This window comes from Nelumbo nucifera, chromosome 1 (genome assembly GCF_055504915.1).
Source record: "Nelumbo nucifera cultivar China Antique chromosome 1, China Antique-T2T, whole genome shotgun sequence".
Lineage (NCBI taxonomy): Eukaryota > Viridiplantae > Streptophyta > Magnoliopsida > Proteales > Nelumbonaceae > Nelumbo > Nelumbo nucifera.
The window spans coordinates 169,903,558-169,917,762 of record NC_142649.1 but is presented as its reverse complement, the minus strand read 5'-3'; the positions used below and the strand labels follow the sequence as shown (position 1 = coordinate 169,917,762).

The window sequence follows — 14,205 nt, the reverse complement described above, 5'->3', positions numbered from 1 at the left end:
TCAATGAAGGAAGACCAAATCGACAGTGCCACTGGAGAGGAGAAAGAGATGACTGGAGAGCTATTGACGTACTTCCACCACCGTCAAGATAATACAATCCACCAGCTTAATGCCCTCCACCAATCTTCATCCCTGTCTTGAGATCTTGAAGAAGACATGAAGAAGGGTAAAAAGTAATAGGGCAATTACGAGACTTGGTCAATTTACTAACTGACATAAGGTTAAACGGAAATTTAGGGACATACAAAACTGAGGATAAGGGTAACGGGTCCATATTAACATTACCAACACCACATATGGAGGATGTAGAACCATTAGCAAAGGTAACAAATTGTGATATCAGGCAATGAGAGAGGGAAGAAAACACACCTAGAGTTCCAGTCATGTGATCGGAGGCTCCAGAGTCAATAATCCAGGAATTGGGTGTGGATGCCAGGCAAGCCATACCTGAGTGTGTAAGAGTGGTTGTGTTCTGTTGAGATGTGGCCTGGACAAACCTCTCATACTCATCACGGGGAACACTCATCATCTCCTTCCTAGGAACATCTGTGGATGTAGAGAGCATATGATTAGCTGAATGACTCTCCTGTCTAAAGTTGCTATCATTGGTCATGGCATGATTGGCCCAAGTTGAAGGTGGACCATGCAAATCATAGCAATACTTAATGGTATGTCCATCCATACCACAATGTGTACATCTCTTTGAACCTGAACTACGTCCTCTGCCACGGACTCCCCCTAAATCTCGACCTCCAGTACGTCCACCACCACGGTTATATGTAGGTCCACCACCACCACTACGGCCATATACCGGTCCATTGCTACCACGACCAAACTGAGCTCCCCGATCTCCACTTCTAACACCATGGCCCCTTGATACTGCAAAGGCTGATCTATTGGAAACACTAGAGTTCTTAGTAGATCCAATAGAAATCCTCCTAAGTCGAGCAAACACCTCTTCTAAGGAAGGGAGAGTCGATCCTCCTAGTATCTAAGCCCGCACTGGTTCATATTCAGACTTCAGCCCCACCAAAAATCGAGTCACATCTAGTTGCTCTCTCTGTTGTTGCTGAATTTTGACATCAAATGTGAGGGGGTGATACACATTCAACTCATTACGAATGTTTCTCATACTAGCATAGTACTCCTCAAGACTCTGATTACCCTGTTGCAAATTAAAGTATTCCTGATACAGCTGATATACTCTAGTTGTGTTGTCTTGACCCAAATACAACTTCTTAGCATGGTACCACACTTCCTTGGCAGTATCAAGAAACATGAAATTCATACTAATATTGGGTTCCATACTATTCCATAACCATGTGATAATCTGTGCATCTTCTTGTTCCCAGTCATCATACTCATGAGAATCAGTGGAGGGTTTTTCCTCCCTTATGTGTTTTACTTTCTTCTTTGCCTTAAGAAAGACTTATACAGATTTTGCCCAAAGTACATAATTTTCTCCATTCAATTTAATAGAGGTCATCTGAACATTCAGGTAGTCAATAGGGACCACCACACTAGTTTTACTGTCATTGTTGTCTCCTATTGCTGAATTCTGCACACCTAAACAACATTGCACACTGAACCACACTGTTCTCAGAACTAATTATTGCTGAAAACTGCACTCTCTACACCACAACCCTACCACACTACTTGAAAACTCACCACACTGTTTGAGGATCACTCCCCCTTCGAATCACACTAAAATTTGCATAAACCCTAACACACTACAACCTGAATTCCCACCATACAATCTGAAACAAACTTATCATTTGATTCACAACAAAAAACTGCATAGAAACCTCTTACCTAATCACCAGAAAATCAGACCACACTCGACACCCACTGCATCACACAAATCAGCCCTCTTCTCTTCATCGATTAGGGGAGAGGGCTTCCTACAAACCACAGCAACCAACCACTAACTACACGACTGGAGGCATAGAAACCTCCAAGGGAAGAGGGCGACCACTCCTTTTCAGCCATTTCCCTTATCTCCAACTGATGGCGAAGAAAACAAGAAAAAACCCTAGACCGGGTGTGCAAAGAACAGAATTCTGGGCAGTTTCGATTTGCTCAGTTTAGCTTTGATACCATATTAGAACTCGGCCTGCCCTTGAATTCTGTTAGAGTGATAACAGCAGAAATAAGAGAAAGAGGAAAAGCGAGAGAATAGAAGCGGAGAAAGGTCTGGTTCGAACAAGAGAGAAAATCAGTCTCTCCCATTCGGCCAGATTTGTTTTTATATTTCTATTAATCTGGAAATGACACCTTTGCCCCTACTTAAGTGAGGGACATAAGAACTAACATAACTTTACACATCAGCAATTTAAACATAAGCATAAAGACAAAATCACCCCTACATAGTCGACATTAACACAAGTAAAGTTTACCCTAATTTCCCTCTCCTCTTTCTTCACCAAGGAGGTTGAGGTTCCCTCGAAGAAGCTCCTGCATTGGGTAGTAACCCAACAAAATGGTATTAGAGCATCATCGGTCCCAGGTTACCAGCCATGCCGAACACTCAAGCATCATCAATTGAAGAGAGGATGGATATTGAGGTCAACATGCATAGAGTGACCTCAGATCCTAAAGAGATCAAGGAGACTTTGTTCACCTTGGTTCTGCGACAAGAGAAATCATTGGCGTCCATGAAAAGAGAGTCGGATTAGAAGGAGTCTAGCCAAAGTAGCCTGCAACAAGGCAACCTCTTACCAAATCGAGTAGCTAAATTGGATTTCTAAATGATAATGAAGAAGACCCTATACCCTGGCTCTTTAAAGCCGAGTGATTCTTTGAGTACCATGAAATCCTAACACACCACCAAGTTTCTGTGGCTTCCATTCACCTGAAAGGGGAAGCCATACTATGGTTTCAATGGTACCATAGAGCTCATCCTCAGGCACAGTACGGGAGTACCAAATGGAGTTCGAGCATAACTACAAAGGGTTTATAGGTGGCCTGAGAAGGCCCTTGTAGGTTGTTTTGTGAGGGGTTTAAGAGATGACATTAGAGTATAAGTAAAGGCAATGCAACCAGCCATTGTCATGGCTGCAATTGGTATGGCTAGGCTCCAAGAGGAGAGGTTAAACTGGATCAAACGAACCAGTAAGCCAAGTGGACCCCTGATCAATCACACCTATCAAACCAGACCCAGTTCAACCCAATCTACCCCCACCTCAGCCTACCCTGCCCTACAAGAAGCTCACCTAGGTTGAGATGCAGGCCCAATGGGAGAAGGAGCTTTGCTACAACTTTGATGACAAGTTTGCCCCGACCCATAGGTGCAAGAAACAACACAACAGTTCTACTTGCTCCAGTGTGATGAACCTGAAGAGGATGTGCCCTCCCCTAAACCAGAACCAGATGTAGGGGAACCGAACCCGAAAATCTCTCTCCACTCATTGACAGGTTTTGACTCAAACTCCCCCACAACCATGAGGGTGTATGGGCTCCTAATGGGTCATAAGATGTAAATCAGTCCTCTAAAACTAATGTAAACTTGGAAAAATTATAGAGAAAAGAGGAAGAAAAGAAGAGAACAGTAGTACAAGAGAAAGAAGATGGAGAAAAGAGGAGGAAGAAGAAGAAGAGTTCGAATATCCCTTCCCTCCCTTCTCTAATCCTTTTACTAAACTTCAATCTTAACATAATTACAAGTATGCCCTTAAGTGGGTGGCCAGCTAGGCAGTAACATAAAAAGAACTAGCAAAAAAGAAATAACTGGCTCATTAAGATAGGCCCATTAGCTAACAGATAAATAAAACATACTACAAGAAAAGATCCTAGGGCCCATTCAGCCCAATCTCTTTACACTCCCCCTCAAGCTGAGCATAGATGTCAATCATGCCCAACTTGCTTATATAGTGTGTCAGCTTCCCTCTCGGAACTCCCTTGGTCAAAATATCAGCCAAGTGCTCTTCTGAGGTGATGAATGGCAAACAAACTTCTCCTGAGGAAACTCTTTCCCATATAAAATGTCTATAAACCTCAATATGCTTAGTTCTATCATGTTGAACAAGATTATGAGCAATATTAATAGCTGCTTGGTTGTCACAGTAGAGCATCATTGGCTTCTCATAGTCAACCCCCAATTCTTCTAAAAGGGATAGTAGCCATAGTAATTCTGACACATCATGTGCCATAGCCCTATATATTGCTTCAACAAAGGATCTGGCAACTACAGACTGTTTCTTACTCCTCCATGAAACAATGTTCCCTGCCACCAAATCACAATAACCCGAGGTGGATCTCCTATCATCAATACATCCTGCCCAATCAGCATCAATGTATGCTTCCAGCTTCATGTGTCCATGTTTGGCAAATAGAATACATTTTCCCGGAGTACCTTTCAAGTAACACAGAACTCTTTCTACAGTAGCTAAATGAGTATATCTAGAAGAATGCATAAATTGACTAATAACACTCACTGCATAGGAAATGTCCGGCCAAGTCATGCAAAGATATAACAACTTCCCAAGCAGTCTCTGAAACACTCCCTTATCAGATAAAAGTTCACCATCTATAGCAGAAAGCTTATGATTGGGATCAATAGGAGTGGAGGCTGGTTTAGCACCAAGTTTACCAGTCTCAGCAAGGAGGTCAAGCACATATTTGTGCTGATAAATAAAGATACCATCCTTAGATCTAGCAACTTCAATCCCCAAAAAATATCGGAGATCTCCTAAATCCTTGATCTCAAATTCAGAGTTAAGAAGTCTTTTGAGTTTATTGACCTCTTGGGTGTCATTACCAGTGACCACAATATCATCAACATAAACTATCAAAAAAGTCGCCAAAGAGCCACTTCTTTTCAAGAATAGAGTATGATCAGATTTGAGTTTGTGTGTAACCAAATGAGACAAGAGCAGCCCTGAACCTCTCAAACCAAGCCTGAGGAGACTGTTTGAGACCATAAATGGATTTCTGCAGTTTACACACCCTTCCCCTGCATTTCCTTTCCATACACCCCGGAGGCAAAGACATATAGACCTCTTCATGTAGATCTCCATTCAAGAAGGCATTTTTAACATCAAACTGGTGGAGAGGCCAATCAAAAGAAGCAGCCAAAGATAACAAAACCCGAACTGAGGTCATCTTAGCCACAGGAGCAAATGTCTCAAGATAGTCAATACCATACATCTGAGTGTAGCCTTTAGCAACCAGCCTGGCCTTAAACCTCTCAATAGAGCCATCAGAGTGATATTTAATGGAAAATACCCATTTACAGCCCACTGGTTCCTTCCCTTCAGGCAAGTCAACAATATCCCAGGTATGGTTCTTATGCAAAGCATCCAGTTCAGCCATCATAGCATCCCTCCATTCAGGTTTAGATAAGGCTTCCGGTATAAACCTGGGTATCACATGGGAAGAAACATAAGCAAGAAAAGAGTAGTAGGTAGGAGATAGAAGGTTATAAGACAGGTGCTTGAACATACAATGGGTTGTACACTTCCGCTTGCCCTTGCGGAGAGCAATAGGAAGATCAAGGTCTGGAAAAGAAGTAGATAGGTCAGAAAAAGGCTGACCTGTTACCTCAATAATGATGAGAGGAGCAAGAGGCTCTTCTGTAAGAGTGGAAACAACTTGCCCATGTCTGAATTTGTGCCTTTGGTACCACCGTTGAAGAATAGGATGAGGAGGAATTACAAGAGGATGAGGTGGAGGAGGGGGAGGAACAGGAATATTGGAGGTATGCCTAGTGGGAGAAGTGGACACCTCATGAGATGACTCAAAAGGAACAAGAAGAGGAACTGCTGGAGACATAGCAAAGGGTTCCTCAGATTTCTCCCCCTCAGGAGGAATACTAAAGAAAGGAATAGACTCAGCAAATGTGACATCTCGAGATACAAAGCGAGTGCCATTAACTGGATCCAAATAGCAATATCCCTTCTGTGTGGGGGCATATTCCAGAAAAACACATTACAAGCCTTTCAAATTTGTATCTTTGATGGTTGTGAACATGCACATAGCAACTGCACCCAAAAACATGGAGAGGAAGAGAGAAGAGATCATCATTCGAAAAGAGAAGGCTAAAGGGGGTTTTGAAGCCAAGAACTTGGGAAGGCATACGGTTAATCAAAAAGATAGCAGTAAGGACAACATCTCCCCAAAATTTTATAGGAACATGGGATGCAAAAAGGAGGGATCTGGCAACTTCAACCACATGTCGATTCTTCCTTTCCGCCACTCCATTCTGTTGGTTGGCCTTTGCGGCGACGGAAGAAGACACGAAAAGGCAGAGGATCAGGAAGATGAGGGAGTTGAACCAGTTTCTCCTCATTCATACACTCCCCCTGAGGAGAAACAGGGAAAAAATGCTCATTCTCAAAGAAAGAGACATCATTGGAAACATAGAATTTCCGAGAAACAGAATCAAAACAACGGTATCCCTTCTGAGTGAAGGAGTACCCCAGGAATATGCAAAGAATAGCACGAGAATCCAATTTCCCACGAGTGGGACACAGATTTTGGACAAAGCACCGACAACCAAATACGCGAGGAGGAATGGGAAGAAGGGAGGCCTTAGGGAAGAGAAGTTGATGTGGGGCTTTGCACTCTAACCAACGAGAGGGCATACGGTTAATGAGGTAGGTAGAACAAAGGACAGCCTCAAGCAAAAAACGTTTGGGGACATTCATATGGAGTAATAAACCCCGGCCCACTTCAAGGAGATGGCGGTTCTTTCGTTCAGCAACACCACTTTGTTGTGGTGTTCGGGCACAAGAGCTACGGTGAAGTGAACCACACAAAGCAAAGAATTCCGTGAGATCACTATGAAAATACTCTTTCGCATTATCTGACTGAAAAATTTGGATTTCAATTTGAAATTGAGTGAAGACCATCTGCTGAAAATCTTGGATAATTTTTGGTACTTCCTCCCTGGTTCACATGGGATATACCCAAGTATATCTAGAATAATCATCAATGATGGTGATAAAATACTTGTAACCACTCTCAGATGGTAAAGTAATAGGGTCCCACACATCAAAATGAACAATGTGAAAAGGAAATTCAGATTTACTATTTTTTGGAAGAAAATGTGTTCTACAATGTTTACTCAATTGACACGTTTGACAAGAGAAATCTGAAACGAACACTGACATAAACAGATCTGGAAACACCACTTTCAAAGACTCAAAAGATAAATGACCAAGGCGACAATGCCATAAATAAACTTGACTCTTACAGGACTGACTCTAGACTCTGTAACATGAAGACCAGCCTTATTCTCCAGCATGTAAAGTCCATCAACCATACGTCCTCTACCAATCGTCCTCCCCGAGGCCAGATCACACAATAAGAAAGGAAAAAGGTCACTGAGCAGTTTAAGGAATTACTAACACTACTAACAGAGAACAAATTAATGGAAAATTTTGGAACATATAAAACATCAGAGAGGGTAAGGCCGAGGGGAAGAGAGATGGTTCCTTGACCAACTATGGAAGCATATGATCCATCAGCTAGTCTCACATTGTCTCTTCCAGAAAGAAGGTGATAGGTTTGAAAGTAAGAGAACGTACCAGTCATGTATTTTGATGCTCCAGAATCAATGATCCATGGAGAGTCAAGGGTATGAGAAGCAACATGGAAAGTTGTGGCCGAGTTACTTGATGTAGACGCAAATGAGGTTGAGGGAGGAGCATCCATCTGACGAATTGCTCTACCATAGAGCTCTAAATGGTCACGGAAGGAATTCATAATATCCTCCCTTGAGTCAGATCCAGATGAATGTGTCTGAGTCACAGTATGGATGGGGGTTGATTCTCTCGAGTAGCCATGTAGGCCATAGTGTGTTTCTTTGTACCTTGTTGTCCTGACCTTTTATTCACATCTGAACTTTGCTTCTTATTCAGATCTTGAGCCCATTTCGGCTTTCCATGGAGATTCCAGCATGTATTTCGGGTGTATCGGGGCTTCTGGCAATGAGTACACCACAATTTATCTTTGTTATCCATTTTTTTCTGAAGTTCTCCTTACCTGGAAGAATTTCCTCCACTAGTAGTAACACTCCCTTTCACGGCCAACACAACTGCATCTCCACCAGAACTGTTCAACAGATTCCTTCTGCTTTCTTCAGATTGTACAAGAGCATAAACTTCCTAGATTGATGGAAAATCCTTAGAACCGAGGATCTGGACCCTGATAGACTCATATGTAGGGTTCAAACCATGTAAGAAAGCAAACATTCTCTGCTGGGAGACGAGTTTTTTGTACAATTTTGCATCTTCACCACACTTCCATTCCACACTCTGATAATGATCCAACTCCTTCCAGACAGAAGTCAAGTCAAAGTAATATACAGATAGACACCTCTCCCCTGTTTACAAGTAGACGATTCTGCCTGTAGTTGGTAAATTTTTGCATAGTTCACAGTTCCGAATATGTTGATTTTGCTTGTTCCCATATCTCATTTGTCGTTTCAGCCCACATGAAATTCCTCCTTATTTGAGGTTGCATAGAGACTAAAAGCCAAGACATAACCATGTTGTTTTCCTGATTCCATCTATCATATTCAGCACTCCCAGAATGTGGTTCTTTTATTCTCCCATTAATATAACCTATCTTCCCCCTTGCAGTGATGTACAGCTTGATCCCTCTTGACCACTCTAAATAATTTAAACCATCAAGAGGGACAACAGCCATGAGAAAGGATAGGTCCACACCCCCACTCATTCCATTCAGCGTTGAGGAAACTCCGAATGTAGCAGAATCTTCACCACTCATGATTTCAGATTCAAAAACAACACCCAAAAGAGGAACACAGCCTTAAAAAAGTTGTTACAGAAGGTACCAGCCACTTCCAGACCTTCAGTCCACCAAAAAACTGTTGTTGCAGCACATAAACAAGGTCCTTATGACCTACTGTTTCACAGGGATCAAACGACCCCACAAAAAAAGGAAAAAAGAGGGCAGCTCACCTCACATCCAATCGGCAGACCTAGAACAGGTCCAGCATAGGCACACGACCAGAAAGGAGAAGAGAATAAACAAAAGGTACTTCAGTCGAACATCAGGACAGCCGAACAGCAGATGAGAACAAAGTAAAAGAAGGTTACTTCAGTCGAACATCAGGGCAGCCGAACAGCAGATGAACAGCAGATCACCCTTTAGACCTGGACGTCCTGCTCTGATACCATGTTGTACAGGAAGAAGAGAGAAAGGGAGAGAGGAGAGGAGAGACAAGAGGACTGAGAGTCCAAAAAAGATACTACAGGCAGTGCAGTATGTTATATTTATACTAGGGCGACAACAACTAAACATAAAGAAAAGGAAAAGTACAATAGTACCCCTGTGGTATTATACATATATAAAATAACATCTGTTAACAAAATCCAATAATGATCCAAATGTACAAGGATTACAAATGAAATGATAACTACCAAGAAGAGTGAGGGGACAACAGCAAGGTGGTGATATCAGTGTGAAGGGCATGGAGGCCATGACTGACATGATATCAGTTGTGACAACCTCAATATTATTGAGAACAGATTCTCATATATGAGGTTGCAATAGAAGGATTTTCAGTTTTTCAATGCTTAAAAATAAGACCAAATTTTCTATAGTAGACAGATGACAGATTTTCGCTTAATTAAGAGTTTACTGAAGTCAAATGTTTAACTTAAACATACATATATGCCTAGGAGAAAAAACTTAAAACTCTTCTAGAGAGCAAGTCATTGAAGGAGAGCAAGAGGGAGGGAGAGTGAGAGATCATTGTTACCAATAATGGTATGTAAAAAGGACATGGGAGCAATCCAGGTAAAAAACAATTCTAGTTCGAAAAAACATAATTCCAGACTCTGGTACAATTCTGGTTTAAAAAAGGGCAAATTTCTTAAACTACCCTTACTGTTTGGTTAATTGACAAGCTCTACCCTTACCATTTATATATTGTCTTAAAGTACCCCTACTGTTTCTGACAATTAACTACTTACTCCCATGCCGTTAGGGTTCCGTCACAATCTGCTCACATGCCACACCACGTGACTGTTATATATTGAAAAAATGACAATAATACCCTTTCTGTTACAGGTTATTGATTTATCATTAAAACTTTTTCCGGTGCCAGTGTTTTTTAGTCCTCTATTTTCCTCGTCCAACCAAAACATTTGTCCTCTATTTTCTTCAGACAGAGTCAAAACTAAATCTATGGCTCCAACTGGCCCCTCTCTCCCTTCCCGTTCATGGTGAATTAATAACCCCACAAAGACGAACCAGATAATAGAGAACCAACCTCCTCCTTCCCCATCTCAATAGTCGTTACTCAAAGTTGAATCGATCTTCAAGGCCGTCATTGGGGAGAACCAACTTCCTCCTCCGCTAAATGGAGAGTTTCCTGCTGGCTAGTGGTTGTTGCCCATGGACAGGACATTCAACAAGACAATGGGAAAAGTATAAAGTAATGATGGGCCGTCAGACCAATGGTGCAATGGACATTTGCTATTTACATTTGCCCTTTCTCAAAGAATCTTTTGATTATGATATTTTTGCTCAAGAACAAGGTTCAAACACTAAAGATACTTCTTCAACTGAGACGAAGCAAGGCTAACTTCTTCCGATTGGTATCTGTACTGGGGATAATTGCCATGGGCCGATGAGTGGAATCCATCCAAAGTTGACCAAAGCCTGTATAATCAGTCCTCTTCCTAGTGTTCTTTGTTGTGTTTGTTTCTTTCCAGAGCTGATACTCCCAACCATACTGCTTTGTCTTTCTTTCACAGGTCTTTGGCACTATCGCTCAAGGCCGCATTACCCACCCCACATGGACACTAGACACGTACTCTAAGGCAGTGTTTGCCGAATGAACTAGATGAGGAGTTTGACACATTTCCAACAACCCAAAGCGTTGAGATTGTACGAATGAGGTATGACTGCCTGAGGAGTGTGGCTAGGAAAATACAAACAGTTGTGGGTGATTTGGCAACTCAAGGCGAACGTTTCCAAGCATGGTGGAGATGGCGACGGCGAGGAAAACAAAGACAGAGGTGGAAATAGAGTAGGAGATGGAAACGGAGATGAAACAGCAATTTGCTTCTTATCTTCCTGAAATATTAGGGCTTTATTTTGAAAATTTGAGGAATAACGGAGGGCAAAATCGATATCATTTTTTTTGTTAAACATTAGGGGTATAATTAATCAATTAGCTAAACGGTAAGGGTAGTTTAAGAAATTTGCCCAAAAAAAAAGCATTATCAATAGAATAGTCACTTGCATGCATATATATGTACATGTACCATCAAAATCAAAAATAATAATAATAATATCTGTGGCTACATCTTAACAATTCTTGGAATTGGAGAAGCATCTGCTGAAAGTAGAATTCTTAAATTTGTTGATTTCCTTTCCCCTATGACATAGAAACAATGACTAAGGTGAGAGGAAGGTAGAATTACCATGTTAATAAAAAGGATATATTTAAATAGACTTATTTAGAGAGAAAGATGGCAACAAATCTTTTATGCTTTATTTAGGATTCATGACAACAAAGATTTATACCGTTTTATTCAAAGTATGTTTACATTGTATCCAATATATCTTGTCAAAAACAGAGCATTCTTTCTAACTGAAGTTCTAGATGAAGATTAAAGCATTTTGACTTAAAACTGTATTTTTCTTTTTTCTTTCTGCTTATGAGAAAAACAAAATAATGGAATTCAGATAGCAACAGGGCTGAACACACTTAGGTTGCAATTTCTAAACTTGCTTCCTGGAGAGGGGAAAAAATGTTGTCTCTCAAAAAAATGCAGTTAGGGAAAAAACATTAACATTAAAGAATAAAAGCAACATCATCATCATCTAAGCCTTGTCTCAATCATATGGGGTTGACAACTTTAAAGAATAAAGTATCAATCAAAAATTAGAAGTCATGAAAGCATAACAAAACTTGAGGGGTCAAACAAAAGAAACACCTTTTAGCAGATTCACCTGTCAACATGTAACTCCAACCCTCTGAGGTGGATGTTTGCATTTTGGGCAATCCTAACGAGATCTCTTTGAAGTTGACCTTGCCATGCCCAATAACCCAACCTAAGAGAAAACAATAAACACAATTACAAACAAATAAATAGAATACCATTGGGCTCAAATAAGTAGAGGATGGTAGTGATGAAAAATAAACCAAAAGCATAAATCTGAAATTCTAGAAAGCCTATTGTCTTCTGGACATCTGTAAGAACGATTCTCTCCAACCTACCCGATAGGAAACCCGACACAAGAATGAACGCAGCAAAACCCATCATGACCAATAAGAAACTCGACCCCTCACTCAAGGCCACTTCAGTCGCAGGGCCTAAATATCCGCCACCGCCGCTATATCCAAAAGGGGACGATGCGTAATACGGCACTGAATACGAAAAACAAGGGCTTCCTGTTTGAGACGAAATGACGAATAGCTCGACGACTACGAATGCGACGAGAACGCCCGTCATTCTCCCCTGAAGCTGCCAACGCCGAATGGGAGTCGAAGGTAAGTAATAACCCTATTATAACAGCAGTAATCGCTGGTTTCTGCAATGCCTTCGAGGCTTTTAACATTGCTTCTACTTCTACCATTCCTTCGAGGAAATTTTGATTTCTCTCGTTTTCCACCGAAACAATGGCGCTGTTTTCGAGTTCAATAAAAATTTGACGCTAAATTCAGAGGTTCTACAGAATTTCGAGGTTCTGATAAGACATGTTTTGTTCTTGGTCGATCGAAGAATCATTTGTGGCGGGAACCCCTGCAACAACGGATTCCATTCTAGAGACGGTGGCTTCGAATCGCTTACGAATGAAATCGCTTAGGAGCGAACCGGTCAGTCATGGATTCGATTAGTCGACTTTACCATTTGATATTACGCTGAAATCTTATACAACTTTCATTTTCATTTTCTTTTTCTTTTTTATTAAAACTAAAAGGAAAATTCCCAATTAGTAGTAATATGTAATTTCGGTCTATCCACAATACACCACCCTGTGAATTGGGAACATGAGATGTTTTTCTGTATGGCTAAGATAAACTTGGGCAGGGTTCTCGTGGGCAGGAGATCCGGGCTCATCACTAGTGCCATTTGGAGATCAAATCAGACCCCCACAAGATTGCCCCCACACATATTTTTGCCATGCATTGGAAATATTTCCCGATGATAATACTAAAAATGATGATATTATCATAAGGAGATGTTCCCAATATATGGTGGGGATATGCTGTGGGATGTTGTGAGGGGCAATTATGTGGGAGGTCGATTTGAACCCTGCCATTTGGTCCTGAACTTTAAAATGCATTCAAACTTTCAAAATATATCAATTCAGCACTTAATTAGCCATTAGTGGCATTTGAAAAGATACAAATGCCTTCCAACTGTCATTTATTATTTTTTTATAAATCATCCAAAAGTTGAAAAAATGAATAATGTAACTCTACTCTTTTTGAATAGAATAAAAAAATTCTGGAATTGTTCATCTAAATTGGATGATACTCAAAAGGCATTTATGTCTTTTTAAATATCACTTAACAATTAATTCATAACAGTTACTAAATTGATACATTTTGAAAGCTTGAGTAGTGATTGTCGCATTTTAAAATTTGGGGACCCAAGTGACACTAGGTCCAAAGTATAGAATATTAATCGAGAATTTTCCCTTAAACTAAATCTTATACAGTTTCAGATATTCAAAACTCCATTCAAGTTTGGGGGGATTAGCTTTGAACCCTGAAGATTTGAAATCTGGTTGTAAGAAGATTAGTGGTGCATTCGAACGTGAACTAGTTATAATCGATTAACCGCTCAGCTAGCAAAGAATTCAAGTCTGTGTTCTATGAACCTGTGGGTTCACTGGATGCGTGAACCCGCCAATGGAAGCTGACAACATTGGTTGGGCGACAGTGACGATAGTATTAATGGACTTTTGGTCGTTAATCGAAGTGCCTGGTTGAACAAGACACAAAATAACGACAAAAATGTTGAATCCACATTTTGTTTTTTTCTTAGTTCGAACTCTCACTCCTCTCTCCCAATTTTTTTGTTTCTATCCCACCAAACCCTACCCCATAAGCATCGACGAGCTCAATCCACATCGACGTCAATCAAATCGGAAGCCACCGACAATGAGAAGGCTTTAATCCGGCAGTACGTTTTCTAGCTACCGTTCTTCCTCATCCTCCTCATCCTCTTCACGATTTGGAAGTTTCGTAGGAACCAGGTGGTCTGAAATTGCCAC

The 14,205-nt window shown here is 40.9% G+C and overlaps 1 protein-coding gene across 6 annotated transcripts in view; it reads right to left on the bottom strand.

Annotated features, from left to right (window-relative positions):
- LOC104596530 (FLUCTUATING-LIGHT-ACCLIMATION protein 1, chloroplastic-like) overlaps positions 1-12,952 on the bottom strand; it is a 34,884-nt gene extending 21,932 nt beyond the window's left edge. Inside the window, exons 1-2 of one of the 6 annotated variants that reach the window (XR_016080623.1) lie at positions 12,200-12,952; positions 11,932-12,033 (exon numbers count right to left, since the gene is read on the bottom strand). Coding sequence is in view for 2 of the 6 variants with exons in the window: in XM_088895199.1 (XP_088751325.1) it covers positions 11,916-12,033; positions 12,200-12,434 (353 nt within the window). In the remaining 4 variants the exon portion in view is untranslated. Of the gene's footprint in view, positions 1-11,915; positions 12,034-12,199 lie in introns of all 6 variants that reach the window. The other 5 variants (XR_016080622.1, XR_016080621.1, XR_016080620.1 and 2 more) reach the window with 5 other exon arrangements.
- Positions 12,953-14,205: the final 1,253 nt, after the last annotated feature.